The 19,217-nt window shown below is 46.6% G+C and overlaps 1 protein-coding gene across 1 annotated transcript; it reads right to left on the reverse strand.

The window, feature by feature from the left end:
* Window positions 1-7: 7 nt before the first annotated feature.
* MLEC (malectin) lies at window positions 8-14,279 on the reverse strand. The gene is made up of 5 exons (XM_041728826.1): window positions 13,883-14,279; window positions 7,692-7,870; window positions 6,966-7,142; window positions 6,802-6,859; window positions 8-5,634 (listed from the first exon to the last, which is right to left on the reverse strand). Exons 1-5 carry the CDS (start codon window positions 14,106-14,108, stop codon window positions 5,405-5,407), a joined length of 870 nt encoding a protein of 289 aa, XP_041584760.1. The 5' UTR covers window positions 14,109-14,279; the 3' UTR covers window positions 8-5,404.
* Between the last annotated feature and the right edge of the window lie 4,938 nt (window positions 14,280-19,217).

Below are 19,217 nucleotides of genomic sequence, written 5' to 3' on the forward strand. Positions count from 1 at the left end.
AACAGAGTGTCACTGCAAATTGTTTATTAAAACACAAAGCAATGGACAGTGAAAAACATCCTGATTTTTTTACTTTTTGGTGGGAGTAAGGTGGGGCATGTAAAGGGTAGGGACAGATGGAGACAGCCCAGAAGGAAAGACAGCTCTATCCACCCCTACTGCTTTCCCGGGCCAGCCAGGTGCAAAGCCCCTCAGTCATATCTCACTGTGCTGCTGGAGATGCAGGTTGTGGCTACAGACAGAGTCAGTTTGGCCTCCGCAGGGAAAGGATGGGAATCTAGGAGCTACCAGGGCTATGAAGAACTTGACACTATTCTCCAGGACTTGGTACAGAATAGAGCAGCCAGGCCCAATCTGGAGGGCGGGGTGGGTTTCCTGACGAGCCAGGTTAGGCCAATAATGGTTGAAGGGGCTGCTCTGAGCTCAGAATGGGCAGCTGGTCCTAGCGTGTGAGAATATAGAAGGAAAATCCAAGGAAGGGACTAATCCAGGGTCAAATTTTCTTTTCATTCCCTGGATCATGACACACCAGGGAAGAGAAGAGTCAAGAACGCCTCATTCCTGGTTTGCCGTGAAGACTCTCCCTGCCAATTCTCCCCTCCCACCTGGCAACTCAGCTCTCCTTTCCCGACAGTTGTCCTTTGAAAGGACGGAAAGCACACTTCAGTTTGTTGTTGTTTTCCCTCATACTGAAATAAAGCACTGAAGCTCAAAATAGAGGTGAGAATGAAGTTCTGCTTCTCCTGGTGCTATGTGCCCCCATCTCACAAGACTGCCTGGATGTGAGAGGTGCCAGGGCCCTCCCTGCCAACTCTAACAGGACTACTGTTTCCCTGGCTGCCAGCACAATCCTGGCTTCTTGTTTTTATACTCCTGGGGGGTGGGGGTGGGGGTGGGGGGTGGGTGGGAGGGGACCATCCCAAGAGATCCATCCTGCTCTTTTCCTGCCAACCCAGCCAGTCCCCAAATCATAGTTCTTATCAAAATGATTTGGTAACTGAAGGCAGGCTAGCCAAAAGGCAGCGGGGGAAGGACAAACTAGATCGGCAGCAAGCCACCCACATACAAAGAAACCCGCCCTAGCTGGGCAGCTGACCCACTGGTGCCAATCTGGGCTCATAATAAAATGAAGAAATCTAGCCCTCTTGCCCCAGGAGAGGTCTAAATACAGAAAGAGTCCAAGCTCGGACGGATAAGGAGAAATTACACTGATCTCTCTGAAGCTTGAACATTAAGGCTTCTTTGCAATTTTCTTAGAGCTCTTTGGACCCTAATTAGATCTTTCCATAGAAGAGAAGCAGACTTCTTCTAAGATTTCTGAACAGATCCCAGGTATTTCTGGTTCTGCTTCTGCACTATCACTTAAGCCTTCCCCACAGCAGAAGGAGGCCCAAAGCATCTCCTCCTCCTTCCCTTTTTTTTTTTTTTTTTTTGAACAGGAGCATCTGTTAATCTCTCACTTTGGAAAGCTCACCTGTTCTCCTAGGTCCTTTGGAGAGGCATGGAGGACAATATTACATGTTGCCACTTGATGCCATTAAGGCTCCTTGAGGCAAGAAGACACTTGAATTAGGTCAGAGCCGGCCAGCAAAGAGGAAAGGGAGAAAGGGATGGGGAATCAGCCCCATGGCAAGGACTGTAAGACCCCTGCCCAGACCTGAATCTAGAGGGAATGCCCACCCTGGCTCAGAGCAGGAGAGGAAAAGGCACTGTGCTGACCGGGGTGGGTCCTGCCCCAATCTCCAGGGAGGGTAGAGAACCTATGGACTCTCCCTGGGCTTCCCAAGGTGAGCCAATTTCTAGAGAAAGGAGTATACTTGCTAGGAAAGGGAAAATACTGCTGCTGTTTTCTGAAGTTCAACTGAGATTCTAGAAGCCATGGCCAGGCCTTCTCAGGAGAAAGTAGAGGCAGGATAAGAAGGAAGAGAAATTCCTTAAAACAGAAGCTTCTCCAAAAAGATAAAGAAGTCAAAACACAATTCTGAAACTGGATTAAAGTTTCCAGGCACAGAAAGGGGAGGTAAACTTAAATTTCACCTCATCTCTTCAAAGCCTAATTGACCCCTAATGTGATTCCCCCAATTTCAGCCAGTATCTCTTAGGCAAACTGTGGAAAAAAAGAGAACAAGGTCACACTCTCAAACCAGCCAGTAGCCCTGCAGGCCCTGTGGCCCCCCCTGGGAGTCTAACACCGCTGACACTTGAAGATAACCATCTTTCAAGTCACCAAAATTCAAGATATCCACTGAGCAGCTTCTCCTCCATAACGGAGACTTTACAGAAAAATGGGATCTGGTTTAGGGGACATGGATCCCACAGAGTGTTTCCTGTGGGACCCACAATGTTTTAGTCAGATGAGTAAAACCCAAAACGGCCAGCCGGCCTCTGACCCAAATCAGAGCTACAACGCTGCAGACTCTCAGCCCATCCCCAGTAGACATCTTTGTGTGGTCCACCCAAAAACTGAACTAAAGCCACACTCCTGGCAAAAGGAGTTTCATCTTGGCCATATGCTCTTGCTTTGGGGTCAGGGAAATCGAAAAGCCTAGGAGAGCATGGATCCAGCAGAAGAGCCCAGATCTCCCTTTCCCCAGGCCTAAGTGGCCTCCCTCATCACCTCCCCGACCCCAGACAGACTCCCTACAGCATAGACGCCTGGGCCTAACATGAGCTCAAAATTTAGGCAGGGGAACAAACAGTGCAAAAAGCAAACGATGAACAGAGTAATCCGTGACACACACAATACAAAAATACAAATAAAGAGTGCCCCACCCTACCCCTTTAACCTAAACTTCATGTACCTATATCATCTTGGAGGAGCCAAAAAACAAAAAACAAAACAAAAAAAAAGCTTTCAAGTTCAGCATCACGGGCCAGCTATAACCAGCCCTGGGCAGCTCTGTTAGCTGGGTGGGCTTGGCTCCAGGGGACTCTACCCCAGCCCCCACCATACTTCTTCCTGTTTCCTCACTTCTCCTTTAGTTTTTGTGAGCCATAGAAAGATGTTCCTTCCTTTCGGACACAAGCAGAGGAAAATGCCCATCCCTTATCCCTGAACTCAGGGGAAAGGAGTGGGCTTGGAAACAGGGGTAAGCTTGGAAGCAAAGCTGCTTGGCTTACAGTACCATTAGGAAATGGCCCCAGGAGCCAGGGTTTCCTTCTGAGACTCTGAGTCACTGAAAGGATGGGTTGAGGTAAGGAGGCGGGACCCTCCCCTTCCTCAGAGACCCAGGCAAAGTAACAAACAAGGCAAAATGGAGGCAGCAAGTCCTCCTTCCTCATCTTGTCTACTCCACTGGCAGTGGCTGACAGCTGTGGGGAGTTGTGATGGAAGAGGAACCAAAGCCACTGTCAGAAGCTCAATTAATAGTCAGGATATTGGCTGCCCCAGGCAGGGGTCCCCAGGACCAAGGCTAAGGGATGTCATCCTTTAAAGCAGGGAGCTTTGTGAAGCACTCCAGGAAGCGGTCCTCTTATTGCAGCCTCAGGCCAGAGCCATCCAGATGCCCGACTCAATACCCTACTACTGAGGCCTAAGTCACAGCTAAAATAAAGGGCTCCAACTCTCAAAGGACTCAACGCTGGCCCAGAGTAACTCATTAAGAGTCAAAACCCAGGACATGAGCCCAAAGCTACTTACTTTGTCACATAATGAACAGTTCAAATATATGGAAGCTCTTTAAAAACATTGGGGGGGGGGGGGGAGACAAAATTAAACACATTCTGAAAAGATGGGCCTTGTCTGAGATTCTGTGCTGCTCCAGCCCAAGCAGAAGCTAATCCTGCTGTCTTCCATCCACAAAATTCCTTGTAGTTTGGTTAGGTCCTCCCTCATTGCTGCTTTAACTGGGAAAAGGATAACAGTGACCAGAAAGAAAGGGAAGGGGGAAGCTTCATTTCCTGCAGAAGTTTTTCCAGGGAATTTAAGACAGATGCTTAGATGCTAAGGTTGGCTTCAGAGCTGCCAGGACTATGGCTGACTGGAAATCTTTCAGCCCTGTCATGCCAAGAACCCAACTGTAACTTGGATACGGAGATGAAAGGACAGAGGGGCATACTGTTAAAATCAGTGAGAGGAGCCACTGGGCCAGATACAATCAGTCTAGTTCTGCGGGGGCAACTCTGGGCATAAACCAAAACTGGTTGGCTTGTGCCACAGAAGGATATGGGACTAAATGAACATCAAATACTAGATAGATACGCTAAACAGTGGTCAGTCACTTAGTAGGGCTCAAGTCTCTGAGGTGGCTCTTAAATTATGCTAACATAAGCCTTTTCCAATCCAAAGACCAGAAGAGACTTTTAAGGTCAAGTGTTCTGTTGCTGCAGGCTGGAAAGCATCCCTGTCCCCTGGCAGCAAGACCCTACAAAGGGGCCAGTAAAAGAACTGCTGGGTCAGGTCCTCCTGGCTGCTGGCTCAGAGATCCAGGGAGGGAGGTACCAACAAGGTGAGGTGGTAGAGGATAAGACATTCAAGCAAAGGGAACCCCAAATCCCCATGTCTCCTTCCCTTCTTGGCAATAACTTAGTGGGATGATTGAAAGAGAGAGAGAGAGAGAGAGACAGAGAGAGAGAGAGACAGAGAGAAGAGATTTCAAATGAGCCAGATTAAGGGGGGGGGGGCGGGAATGAGAGGAAATCAAGTCCCCAACAGGCACTGAAATCAAAATGATTTGTTGTGGTAACAAGTCAGAGGCAACTTGAGGACCTGAAATAAACTAATCGTCTTGGATACCAGACAGTCCTCTAACTGGCACATGTCAGGGAGACAAGCAATGACAAAGCGCAAACACTTAAGGTGGAACCATCATTAGGCTGAAACCAGAAAGGCTTCCAAGTAAGGAAGTATCTACTTTTCTTTTTTTTTTTTAATCCCCCTTCTGTTTTCATCTTTATCATACAAATTATACACCTTCACATATACACAAAGCACACACACACACTTTCAATCCGAGGACATCTGAAAACTTATCTGGACATAACTTCAGAACATACCCAACTCCCAGCACTGGTCTTCTCAGGTAATAAGATGACATTTCCCTGCTGTTAATTTCTAACCTAAAAAAAGGAACCATGTCTGCTCTGGGTTCAGAGTCCTTTCCACTAGATGTGCAGATGAGGATCCATGACTGTGTAGGATCCGCTTTACCCTAAGTACCCTGGAGAGGAAAGAGATGGCTGGGGCCAGCCACAAAGAGAGCACAGGGAATAAAGCAGGGCTGGGACCAGTGGGGAATGGGGGCTGCTCTCTACCCACTCTGCCTCTTTTTTTCTCCTCTAATTTTTTGTGTGTGGTTTTTGTTTTTTGTTTGTTTGTTAATCATTGTGAAAAATACAGAAACCAAAACCAACATGTTTGGTTTCCTTCCCACACCCTCCACCCAGTTCAGGATGGTATGTGTTCTCACAACCGGCAGAGGCAGAAGAGGGTTGGAATGAAGACTCCGAAGGCCACCAGGATGGGAAACATGAGGCTGCTGTTGTCCGAGGCATAGGGGTTGGGCGTGCGTGGGCCCGACTGCACCCGGTTCTTGTTGGTCTGTCTTTTGAGATTAGACCCTTCATCGTATTCTTCTTCTTCTTCTTCCTCCTCTTTCTTCTCCAGGCCTGGATGAGGCTGCAGCTTTGGTACATCTGACACAATAAAGCAGACACCTTTTAAGTCAGACCCACAGCCTTTAAGTGAGACCCTTAAGAACTATAAATGAGCCACAATCAAGAGACGCTATGACCTCAGCAGGGTCCATGGGAAAAAAGAGTAGTGGAAATAGCTCCTGGCCTAGAGAACAGCAATTGCTGCAAACACTAGTCTTCTTTAGATTTAACTAAAACACAGTAAAAGCCCTGTGCCCAGGGAGGCTCGCTCTCTTCCCTTCCTGTCCTATTTCTTCAGAACCACGGGAAGACCAGATTGAACAGAGACAGTGACCTAACACCCAAAACTTAACCTTTTCCAATCCTTCCTTTGGCCTCCCATGTTCCCTTCTGATCCACACAGCAACTGAGGAAAAGCTGAGCCACAGAACCTTGGGTTGTCTGTCAGCACACACTACCCCTCTGCTCTGCCTCCTCCTTAGGGACTCAAGCTACAAATCTGTTTTTGTGGCAAGACATTTGCCTAAATGTCAGAATACCAGTATCTGGGGACACATCAAGACAAGAAGATGTGCTCCTTGGTGCATTCAGGATGAGTTAGGAAAAGGTACAGAGATAGAATAGAGGAGAAAAGTCACTAAGACATAAGCTTTCTCTGCAAAAAATCAGCCTGGAAAGCTGGTGCCCAGGATCATCTCAATGCTGAGAAAGCAATACACCCTAAGGTTAGATCCCAAAGACAAGGAGACATTAGTAAGTGAACTTTTGGCCAGTGCAGTCCAGCAATTCTGGACTCTCTCAGAGCAGACCAAAGCTCTAAAGGACTCCTTCTTTTGCTTTTTCCCTTTTTGCCCCCAAGAAATAGATGTCAGAGAAAGAGAGTAAGAACAAGTTTTAGGCAATTCCAAAAGACCGCAAGGTTCAGGGCACACCAGGAGGTACCATTATTAAGCCAAATTTACAGTAAAGTTCAAGGAATTTGTCCAAAACCAAAGAGCTGATTAAGTGGCAGCAGCAAAATTTGAATCCCGACCTTATTCCAAAGCTTAGGGCCAACACCATGCTACACTTCATCCCCATTCATCTGGCTCTGGATTCCTCACAATTTGGCTTTAAGTGTTTTCACAATACTGATCAGCTAAAGCACTCCCCCATAGGTTTCCTCAACCATATCCTTCAGCCCAAGGCAAAAAAGACACCACTTACCATCCACTGTCCCAGCCATGATGTAGAGTGCACAAACTTTGGGATTGTCATAGTACCCCTAGGAAATGGGAAACCACGGTCAGCACCACACAGCAGTAAATATTCCCCCTGAATCCATTCTTTTTAACATTTCCTCAACTGGGAGGGCAGAGGGAGAGCGTTACCTTAACAAACTCGATATAGAGTTTCCCTGTGAAGGTGGACACCTCCCCTTGGACACTCAGCTTCCCCTTTCTGATGCTCATAGGGATGATTTCATCATGAGCTGTGCTGTGCCCAACACGATCAAAGATATCCAAGTCCTTCACCACGACATGGCCATTCAATCGCACATCAAATACCTTCCACGATTAAAAAAAAGAGACAATGTCAAAACCATCAATGTCATACCCCTTTAGCAGTGTGAGATCATGTACCTGCCTGGGTTTCAAATTCAGAAATAATGTTTAAGATGACAGGGCTGGGTAGAGTCAAGGGTACAGAGTTCTTTATATGAACCAAATCAAAGCCATGTTCCTTCACTGTCGAGGTCTCATACTGGTCTTAGGGAACAGAGAACAGAAACAAAAAGCTCAACGTGGATAGAAGAAAATTTGCAAGAAGAGGCAGGAAAAGAATAAAACTAAAAACAAGAAGGCACTGACAATCAAGGAGGACAACCAGGATCATTTAGTTGCCAAGAATGAAGATTCTGGCATTGCCTTCTGTCACCAACCCCCAGAGCCAAGTGCAGCTTAGTGAGCAATGGGACATTGCTTCTCTAGGGGCAGAAGGAATCCAGCTTTTCCTTAAAGCTCACCTGTTCCTCCCTTCTGGGGAGGCTCTTACATTCTCTGGCCCATAGCAGGGGACTATCCAAGAGTGGCAATGTCCCACTGATCAGGCCTCACCTTCTGCTGGGACTGTGCAAAGTAGACCTCAGCAAATTTCAACACCAGCACGTAGTCCCCCTCCTCCTTGATGGGCACTTCGTAGCCAAAAGTCTCCTCATTGTACCGCTCTGTTTGATACAGGATCTGGTCCTCAGGGTTGGAACGCAGGATTGGCAGTTTCATACCATAGTCGGAGGCTGGGGACAAAAGACAAGGAGAAACCACATCAGAGGCAAGACACACAAAAAGAGCAAAGACCCCAGAACTGACAGAGCCATTTCCAGGGCAATGCTAGTAACACGCCCAGAAGGGGCCACCCTCTCTGTGCCTGGTACTAAAGAGACGAGACACAAAGACATCCAAGAATCAGAGACCTGGGCAGCCCCCGTGGCACAGTGGTTTAGAGCCACCTGCAGCCTGGGGTGTGATCCTGGAGACCAGGGATCGAGTCCCATGTCAGGCTCCCTGCATGGAACATGCTTCTCCCTCTGCCTGTGTCTCTGCCTCTCTCTCTCTCTCTCTCTATGTGTGTGTCTCTATGAATAAATAAATAAAATCTTAAAAAAAAAAAAAAAAAGAATCAGAGACCTATTACCAAGGAAGAGTAAAGTAAAAGAAACCAAACAATAATCACCCCAACAGCTCTCAAACCCTCAGAGTGGAACTTTTAAAAAGCCTGTTAAAATGCCTTTCCTCAACTGCTCAGAGCGTGACAGAAGAAAACAGGCGATAGCTACAGCTCCTGGCTCCCTGAGAAGGGAGCTTCAGAGAAACCTCATAAAACAGGGGGGATGGCCAAGAACTCTGCAAGATGATTAAGTTCAAAGAATGTGTTGGGTTTTTTTTTTTTTTTTTTTTTTCATTCAGAAAAGCTCGAGTCTAAAACAAACAGGATATGTTAGGAAAGTCATTTCTGCATTGTCTTTACTGCAAGTAAGATACCAGCTTAGTTGCTTTTTATAATTTTCATTCACAAAGTTCCAAGGCTGGTAAAGAGAAACAAGCTCATAAAAAGAAAGGTGTGATGCTTTCTGATTTCTTTTACATGTAAACATCTTAACTTCCCACAAACTCACAAAATTCAATTTCACCTATTCTCTTTTGCACATTCCCCCAGTTAAACTAAAAGAAGAAAAAAAGTTCCTATTTTGTCCCCAGCACCTAACAAGGTCCCTGGCACTCAATATGATTTGCTGAATAACAGCAACAAAGGAGGTGCCTGCAGAGCAGTAAAGCCCTGCTATTCTCTCCAGATAGCTAGGGCGATCCTAGCAAGAAAAAATTTGCCAAGGTCCTACTGGCACCTCTGGCCTAAGATGCCCACGTCCTTGGGGAGCCACCTTTCTCATTTCACAGACTGAGAAGGAATAAGGCAGGGTAAAATTAAAAAGTTAGAGGTGCCTGAGTGGCTCAGTTGGTAGGGCATGCGACTCTTAATCTCAGAGACATGAATATTCAAGCCCCACATTGGGCATAGAGCTTATGTAAAAAATAAAAAAATTTTAAAAATTAAAAAAGGTGAAAAGTTACATACCTTGAGTCAGCATCAGAAGAGCCAAAAACCACTATTGCCCCCAGCTTCCTCCCCCAACCTTGACAGGAGACAAGACTACCTATATTTTTCAACCCCACCCCCCAATAACAAACTAAACTGGGGGCTTTCCTCAAACATAAGACACCACACTCCAGCCCCAGAGATGAATAGCTAGCTATGCTTCCTCCTTCCAAGACAGAGTAGCTTCTCTGACTCCTTTATCATGTAAACACGATGAGGCTTTCTAGTGCTCCGTAAATCTACTCTCCAAACTACAGACTTAGCAATGATTTTGGTACACAGGCCCACTCTCTCCTCTAGCCTGGAATTAAGATTTCAAGACCACCTTCCAATCTCACACAGTGACTCTGAAGACATTTAGCACTTGGATCCTTTGGGAGATGTCCAAAGCAGTCATCCCTGGAGCCTTATCTTCTGAATCACCAAAACTCCAAGGAGATCTTTATCTCCAAGGGAGGTAAAAAGAGTAACTAAAAGAGCCAGTGGCTAAGGTCAAGCCGATAGACATAACGGTTAACAGTTCCTGTAAGTGAACAGTTAGCCATGACATCAGATGGACCTGATGAGACAATGCAACAGGAAACTCATTGCACTTTTGTCTTCAGATTTTTTTCTTCTTGTTTCTTCTCAAGAAATCAAAGAAGGGTGCCTAAGTAACATTAACAAAGGATGTACTGCCAACATGCCTCAGCTCTTTCCCAGGCTCAAACCATTACACCAGAGCACAAACCCATAAAGATTAAAAGACTGCTATTTCTCTTCCATTTGAGTTCTAAGAATTTCCTTCTTCCATGAGGACCATGATCTTTACAACTCTGAAACATAACTAGATTTGCTTTTTAGATACACAGAAAATTTTGTGCATGTGTGGGGAATCTTTTTTCTTGCAGAGTGGAAAAAGCGAGAAGCTGACAGAAATGTAATCTGTAACAGCCTTAGTCTCACAACTAAGAAAACTCAGCCATGTGAATAAAAACTACTTAACCTTGGAATTACCTTTAAATATTTTTCCTTTAAAGCCCAAGTGGCTTTCACAGGAGGTTTGCCACATACAAAGTTGCATTTGCCCAAGTCCCAAGAGATGCAGCAGCAAAAAGGATTTTTTTCTTTCCCCCTTAGAGTTTACATATTCACAGCTAAACAGATTTCTCTGAGTACAGTGAAGTGTACACAATCAGCACACTGCTGAAGTTGGCACAATATAGCTCAGACAGTTAACCAGAAAGGAAGGGGGCCAAAGGGCCTACATTATGTCTGCTGCTTCTTACCTCAGGGACAATGGAGGAGCCAGGCTGCTTGGAAAATTCAGTCCCAGCTTTACAGTAAGACAAGCCTGGATTTGAATCCTGGCTCTGCCACCTACTGTGTGATTTGGAACAAATTATTCCAGGTACTTTCTCACCTGTAGAATGGGAATACCACTTACCTAAATTCTCTACCTGTGAACTTCTGCTACTTGGAGGGCCTGTAAATGAAGCCTGCCTCTTAGGTGACAGTATAGGAAGAGAATTCTAAACAAATCCCATGGCCTTAAGCAAATCAGAGGGAGCAGTGACTCTCATCCTCTTTTAAGCTCTTATGTCCACAAAGTCAAATCCTTCCCCAGGCAAAAAGAAGGCTGCCCAGAAAAGGGTCTTCCTTAGGCTTGCAGAATTAGTAATCTGATAGGCTCGGCTCTTAGCCACCCTTTTGCCCCTCTGGAGCCATGTTCTGCCCTGGTTGTAACTTCATGTAAAAGGTCATTGAGCACAGAAAAAGTAGAGACACTTTAACCCACTCTGGACATGACAGTTTTCCAGACTCAGGGCCACTGATTTCTAAAGCATGATAAGTTATACTAATAAGGAAAACAAGACCCAAAGAAGTAAAGCATGTTCTTCAAAGTCATACAAATGATCACCAGGTATCTTTCTATGAAGAGGAAATACTCTCTCCTAAAACCAAGCCAAGTTCTATGCCCTCAGGCCAAATAACCAGGTCTTTTCCTCCTGAGCCAGGAGGAACTCAGAATGAGCAAGTTAAAAAGAACCTGGAATGTTCAGCATGCCAAAATCCCAAGTTGAGCACTGCTAAACACTTTCTATAGTGGTACTTCCATCTGGTGAGGCACACAAGTTGAAAAAGCCTTTCCCAGGCTATAAGTATCTCCTATAAGCACCAGCTATCCTCAAGGCAGAAATGAAATTCAATAAATATTATAAAGTGCCTTTGAAAGCAAAAGCCACGAGGTGCCCTAGGCCACTCACAGTTACAAGAATGCTGAACTACAAAGACACTATAGAGAAACACCAAGTTCAAAAGCAGGCCAAACGCTTATCTGGATTAACTTGGCAACAAATACCTGAATTCAGTCAACATAAAATGAACTTTCTTCAGCATGCTGCAAACAGTAGCACAGGCATGTGGCAAAAGAAATAAGACATACAGCTCCTACTGCAATTACTGTAAATAGCTGCATTAAGCAAGGGTCTCCAAATACCTGGCACAACCTACCTTCTCTGCCTACCAGAGAAGGGCGGGCAGAGTGAACAGCTAAACTTCTCTCGGTGGTGCCGACTCCTTAGTACAGAAAGAAACTAGAGAGTTGCCTCCTGAGAGTGGAAGCTGAATCACATCTCAGCCCCAGATCTAAGGCCACCAAAAGCTACTCTAGGAACCCAGTAAGTGTAATGTTGCAATAAGCTGGTCCAAGCTGCAGCTGACAACCAACCTTCACTCTTCATCTACCCCTCCCCACTGCTCCAATTCGTGGTCCATGTTGGTCATACTCTGACAAGAGTGGAGCAGGGAAACGGTTTATAGAGTATCCTAAAGACCGGGGTCCAAGATAGGGGTCCAGTACACATAAGCTTTGGTAGGTCTCATGAAATTTTACCTGCTACAATAATCTCCTCCAAAGGAACGGCAACCATGAACCAATAACCCAAGGACGCCAAGACTGGCTGACTACTGACCAGCAACAGCAGCGTCCCCCCCTCCCCGCCCCCCTTCAAAATCACCTGCCCCGGCAGATTAAAACCAGGATTTCTGTATAAGAAGAGAAGCTGGGGACTAAACCTGTATGATCTTAGCTTCTTCCTCTACATAATGAACCTAATAGGATAATGTAACCTATGCGAAGCCTGGTGTCTGTTAAGTGAAAGAAACCATCTGCACACTGTCCTTACCACTACTATCTCAAGAGGCAAAGTCCACAAACGGTCTCGAGTTTCCTCAAGGGATCCTTCCTCCCTGCCCACACCCATGAAGAAAGAGGAAGGGTCCAGGATGGAGATAGCAATGACCTCCCGCTCATGTTAAGCCGAGCTTTGGCTGCTGTTACAAGCTGCTAAAGCACGGAGCCCTGACTCAGCTGAACCCAGGCTACTGAGACCTACATGCCAGGGCTAACTAAATTCCAAGACAAACATAGAACTTCAGAAAACAGCCCTGTGTCCCAACACCCTCACATGTATGGAAGTAATAAACTTGCTAATGTAACAAATTCCAGGACACTGCAATTAACTTGGAAGAACTAAGTTAAACTCTTTCCTAAAGGCAAGAGCCAAATCTGGGCATCGTGGAAAGAATGAGAGAAAGTCTGTTTCTTGGTTTTCTGGAGATGGCATACTGCCAATTTGGCAGCTTCTGAACCCAGCATACAACATAAATCTCCTTCTAACACATGAAGCAAGGAACTTCCCTCTTAAACCTGTTGTCCAATCCCACTTACAAAAGAAACAGAGTCTAGAGCAGATTCACCCCACGTCTGGTCTGGGGATAACCAACATTAGAAGCCTCTGATGTAGAAACGTGGGCTTAATCTATTAGGTCTGGAATTTGCATTTTTTTAACCAGCTCCCACAGCAATTCTTACACTAGCTTTTGACAACTGTGTGGCTCTGTAAAAACTGCTGTTGCTCTGTCAGTTAAGTCAAAATCATTTTTCCCATACACTGGGGATCCGACCTCTCAAGGCCACTTAAGGTAGGCTCTACACACTCTTGGACAGAATACCCAGATCTTACACTAGTTGATCCAGTTGACACTCTATCAGCCTCACGTGCAGGATGGCTTCAGTATAACCACCCTCTGGGGCGGCCTCAGCTTCCACCTTTTTGCACACATATCCCTAGCTCTAGAGGGAGGTGGGGAGGAGGGCAGGAGGAGGCTACAATCAAACTTTTCTGGCCCATCCTCTTCAAAGATTCCTTTCTATTCTGGCTAAGAATCAAGCCCCGCTCCTGAAGAAGGGGTAAGGAAAGCGGCCGGTTTCTGGGATGGCAGGAATCTACCAGGGACTGTCTTGGTAGGAGGGCAAAACCACCCAGGCCTGGGACGCTGTTGTTAACCTACAACCGGTGAGGCCTCGAGACGGCAACAGGCCGCCCTCGTCTTCACTTTACCCCATCGGGTGGAAGCCAGGGGTTAAGAAACGCAGGATGTGAGGTCCAAATATAACTTCTCGCCAACTCTGCCTCAATCGCTCTTCTCAGCTTGGAGCCGGCGCTAGGCTCTGAGCTCGGACCGGGTCCCTGAGGAAACTGCAGAGAGAGACTTGGCTCCAGAGACGTGGCCCCAGGATCGAGGAGGGGGCTCAGGGCCCGCAAGCCTAGCCCGGCTGAGCCCAGCACGGCAGGCCCTGGATCCCGCGGTTCGGCTGAGGGGCTCTCACCTCGGCCCACCCGGCCTTCCAAAGGGTCCTTGCGGAAGTGGATCCCGTGCACGTCCACATGAGCCTCGCCGCCCGCGTTGACCGCCCAAATGACGCTCTCCGGCAGCCCGGCCCCCGCCGAGCCGACCACGCCGAGCCCCGGCCCCCGGAGCGCCGGCAGCAGCAGCAGCAGCAGCAGTCGCAGGAGCGCCACGGCGGCTCCCTCAACCGCCCAGGCCCCCAGCATGGTGGCCACCACAGCGGGGGCAGCCTCCGCCGATCCTCGTCCTCAGCCGGCCGCCAGGCCGCCCCGGACTCAGAACGACAGCGCCACGGGCCGCTGTGCTTCAGCCGCCGGGGACATGTCGCTCTCGGGCCTCCTTCTCAGCCACGGGTGCCGCCTCCCACCTCAGGAACAACCTACCCCGCCGCCCAGCCCCCGGCCACGACCCCGCAGCCAATCAGCGCCCAATCCTCATTAATTACCCATCACCCCGCCAGGAGACGCCCGTCCATTGGCTGCCAGGCGAGGGAGAGGGCGTGGCTACTCCCAGGCGCCGGCCCAACCATCAGGCTTGAGAGGGAGCGCGCGCAGAGGCTGGGAGTTCGGTTGAAGCGGCGGTTCAATGCGGAAGTGGAGGGGTGCAGCGCCCAGGCGGCCCCGGAATCCCGCGGCTGAATAGGAAAGGTGGCCTAGGAGGGAAGGTTTAGAGTAGGGCGCACTGACACGTCGCCAACACTTCCGGTGCTCCAGATCTTGGGACCGAATAGGCTCCGGAGGGGGCGTTGCCGACTTTCCCGCCCCCTCTTCCTCTCTCAGGGAGAGACGTGAATATAAGCTCTAGTAGGAGAAGCAGCGCACATTCTCCCGACCTGAGTCTCAGTCTTTTTCTCCTCGTGAGGTAGAGACCCCCCCGCCCCTACAGAGGCCACGAGCACGGGTCTTGAGGGCACGAGTCCCACGAGGACAGCACCCCGCCCCCACCCCTTAGCGGGCTCAGAGCCTGTGGTAGCGTCCAGGCAGCCGTCCAATCAGAAGGCTCCAGCGCAGCGGAAATGCGTGGCCTTGTGGGGGAGGGGCTCCAGGCTACCCGTGTATCCATGGCGACGACCTGCGGCCGCCCCTACCAGTTCGGGACGGGATTGGGGTTTCCCCCGCGCTAGTGTTAGGAGTCCGGCTCGGCGCTCGGTTAGGAGTTCGTCTGGAGGTTCCCGCGCGACCGAGCTGCTTCTCTGCTCTTTAGTAGATCACCCAGCACTTCCCTACACTAGCGATCCCTGCTCTGTGGTCGCTGTCCCAACTCCCACTTTTCAGACAGAAACTGAGGCTCAGAGACGGTCTTAGTGTTGGCCAAACGGTCACACCGCAAGTTTAGGGCACAGCCAAGGCAAATTCCACGAGTATTTTTTTGAGACCATCCTTACTATGGTTGGCAGATTTAGCAGATAAAATACAGGAAGCCCAGTTCAATTTGAATTTCAGATAAACAAATGGGACATATGTGAAAAAATAATTCATGTTTTGTTCAAAAATCCAAATTTAACTGGGCTCTTTGCATTTTACCCAACAGCCCTACCTACTCCGTGCCAGGCATTGAGCTTCACTCAGCCTTGAACAAAAATACGCCCAAGGTCCTGAGTGAGAATTGCAGACTCTGAATTTTAATTGTTTAGTTAGAACAGAGAAAGGAACAAAATGAGATAACCAAAATGGAGAATATCAGGGGCGATTTAAACGCCCCATGAATCCTTCTCTGGCCCTAGGATCAGACCCCATAGAGGTAACTTTTAAAGTATACCCTCCTGGTCCTACCCCCCGCCCCCCCATGTTTTGCAAGGATCAGGATGAGCTTGATCCCACAGATATTTTTCCTGTCTCGAGACACCTCTGGAGTCCTGCTCTAGGCTGTCTTATCCTACTCTCTACTCTCTAAAAACTCATCTTTGGAGGAACCTGCTAAGTCAGCACTTGAATAGCCCTCAGAGCAAGGATATGGTGCAAATGGGGATCACAGGTACAAAGACGTGATCCTCCTTCCCAGGTTGTTGACCTGCAGAGCCCATGTTCTAGCCACATATGACATGATCTGCAGAGCTCATATTTATTTTATCCTTAAGCCACTCTAGGCCAGGAGAAACTATCACAAAAATGGATTAAATCTCTAGGGAGGCCTCAAAAGACCTAACCTTAAGCCTCCTTTCAGTTCCCCAGATCCTCCTTCACCCCATGAGATGAAAAATATACTTGGCTAACCCCCAGTGGGCTCCTGAGATTCTGTTCCTGGCTGGGCTTCCTTTGTACAGCGTGGCCTGGTGTTTTGAGATTCAGTAGCTGGTGGATTAGACTACCTCTTAGGTAAAACAAAAGTTCTGAGACTTGGAGGCATGATGAGCATGGAATCTGAACTAGACTGCCTGGCTTCTCAGCCCTGCTCCACCATTTACTTACTGTGTGGCCTTGGGCAAGTGATATACTCTCTGAGTTTCAGTTTCCTCAACTGTGTAAGTAGTAGTTCCTGCTTTGAAGAGCTAGATCTGAGGTTTTATAGAAGATAATGCAACCATTTGACCTTAGCAATTTCACTCCCTTTTACCCAAGAAATGAAAACACATGTTCATGCAAAAACTCGTACTCAAATGTTCACAGCAGCAAGAGTGGAAGCAACCCAAAAGTCCATCAGCTGATGAATAGATAAACACAATGTGGTGTACCTATACAATAAACTATTGTTGAGCCAGAAAAAGTAATAAAGTACTGATGTACCTACGACGCGGATGAACCTTGAAAACATTATCCTAAGTGAAAGAAGCTAGACATAAAAGGCCACACGCTGTATTACTGATTTACATAAAATGTTCAGAACAGGTATATTTATAGAGACAGAAAGTAGATTAGGGGTTGTCTGGGGCTGGAGGAAGGGAGGTGGGGGGATGATAGCTAAAGTATTTTAATTTAATTGAAGCCCACCAGCATCCTCTTGGGACAGAGAACTCGCCTTCTGTGGAGTGATAGGAACTGAGATTTAGGGGTCAGACAGAACGGGGTTCAGTTCCTTTCTCAGTGGCTTCCCAGCTACATCCATTATTCCTTTTCTCTGTAATCACCTCTCTCCTAAAATGCAAATAAGATCATCCACCTTACAGTTGTTGTAAGGGTCAAACAAGATATATTTTTTTAAGATTTTATTTATTCATGAAAGACACAGAGAGACGGGGAAGAGACATAGGCAGAGAAAGAAGCAGGCTCCATGCGGGGAGCCCGATGTGGGGCTCGAGATCCCAGGACTCCAGGATGATGCCCTGAGCTGAAGGCAGATGCTCAACCACCTAGCCACCCAGGCATCCCACAAATTAGATATTTTAAAATAGACACCAAACAATGAATTTTCTGAAAGAGAAATAAATCAATTCCATTCACAACAGCATCAAAAACAATAAAAGGGGGCCTGGGTGGCTCAGTCATTAAGCATCCGACTCTTGGTTTCGGCTCAGGTCATGATCTCAGGGTCCTGAGATCCAGCGCCACTTCTGACTCCACACTCAGTGAGGAATCTGCTTGGGATTCTTTCTCTCCCTCTCTTTCTCTGCCCCTTTCCATCATGTTCTCTCTCTCCCTCTCAAATAAAGAATATAAATAAATAAATCTTGAAAAAAAAAATAAAGTGCTTGGAGATAATCTTAACTAAGGAAGTAAAAGATCACTACTCCAAAAACTGTAAGACATCAGTGAAAGAAATTGAAGACACAAAATAATTAGAAAGATACTCTATGATCACGGATTGGAAAAATTAATATTATTAAAATGTCAATACGACCAAAAGCCATCTATAGACTCAATTGAATCTCTGTTAAGATTCCAATGGCATTTCTTTCCAGAAGTAGGAAAAAACAAAAAACTCCTAAAACCACAAAAGATCCCAAATAGCCAAAGAAATCCTGAGAAAGAAGAACAAAACAGGAGGTATCACAATTCCTGATTTCAAGCTATCCTATAAAACTGTAGTTATTTTAAAAAGTTGGTGTCCATCAGTTATTTCTCACTGAAATTGGAAAAATAAGAAAAAATTTAATAGACAACTGTTTTTTTGTTTGCAGAGGAAAGATACACTTTTTGTGGAGAATATAGACAACTCAGAAGAGAATGTCAAAAAAGGTAAAATTCACTATAATTCCATCCAAAACTGAGATAAGGCATGTAAATCCAGGCCCTGATGGATAGTTTCTCAATGACCATTAATTCCCACCCACTAATTCTCACAACCACCACAAAAAGTTGGGAAAATAATGTCCAGCATTTTGCAGATGAGCAGCTGAAGTTCAGTAGGGTTAAGTGATTTGCCCACACAATGAGACTCAAAATCTGGTTTTCCGGCTTCTAATCTAATACTTTGTCTTGGAAAAAAAATAAAAAAATAAAATAAAATAAAATACTTTGTCTTGGAACCAGGCTACCTCTCAGACGCTGTGTCGTGCGAATCACAGCTCCACCATTAATTACTATGTGACTTTGGGTAAATGAATTCATCTCTCTAAACCTCAGTTTCCTCATCTGTGAAATGGAGAGAATAATCGTACATACCTTGTAGAATTGTGAAACAAGAAAAAGACATATTTTAAACAAGGAAAATGGACATGTTTTATAAGCTAGCATGGTGGGACCCTGGAGCCTGTAGCTAAGTACATAATATTAGTCAAGAGTGTTTGGGGGCATAGAGCCCTGGATTCAAAGCCTAGCTCTACGTTTTTTTTTTTTAGAGCTACATGGATCCAGGAGAATCACTTCTCTAAGTGACTTTCTAAGCCTTGGTTGCCTCATCTGTACAATGGAAATAATTAAAAGATCCACCATAACTAGGGTGATAGGAGCCCTTAGCAGAATGTCTGGCTCATAGTAGGTCCTCATTGCCCAGTAGCTATTAACCATATAAGAAGAAGTAATTATAGCTTATATAGTAATTATATAAGACTGGCAATTGAATAAACAGAGAAGATCTTGGCCCAAAAGTTGGGAAAAACCTTCCCACACACAGGAGGAGGGAAGAACCAAAGGGAATCAGAGTTCAAAAGTGGAAAATGGAGCAGCTGCTGGTAAGCCCCCGGAGGCAGTTTCACCTTGACCCACAACACTGAAAAGGGGTGTGTCTTCCTGAATAGATAAGGATCAGAAGAACAAAGCATGCTATTAATTAAGTCTTGCCTATTTTAAGTTTATGGAATATTCTTTCCCTTAAAGATAAGCTCACAATTAAAGTTCAAAAGGTAAACACAGAAAGGGGGTGGGGGCCAGTCCCCGCTCTCTGCTCAGCACCCCTTGCCAGCCCCTGGAGTAGGAGCTGGGTGGTCTGGTCCCAAAGCC

The sequence above is a fragment of the Vulpes lagopus genome, chromosome 14 (assembly GCF_018345385.1).
Source record: "Vulpes lagopus strain Blue_001 chromosome 14, ASM1834538v1, whole genome shotgun sequence".
In the NCBI taxonomy this organism is placed as follows: domain Eukaryota; kingdom Metazoa; phylum Chordata; class Mammalia; order Carnivora; family Canidae; genus Vulpes; species Vulpes lagopus.

What these genes read in the sequence shown, in the direction of transcription:
- MLEC (XM_041728826.1), bottom strand. Translation starts at nt 14,108, where the DNA reads ATGCTGGGGGCCTGGGCGGTTGAGGGAGCCGCCGTGGCGCTCCTGCGA. An exon ending in GGAAGGCCGGGTGGGCCGAG is followed by an intron (nt 7,871 to 13,882) that starts GTGAGAGCCCCT and finishes TTTTGTCCCCAG; the next exon opens with CCTCCGACTATGGTATGAAA. An exon ending in TTGCACAGTCCCAGCAGAAG is followed by an intron (nt 7,143 to 7,691) that starts GTGAGGCCTGAT and finishes TAATCGTGGAAG; the next exon opens with GTATTTGATGTGCGATTGAA.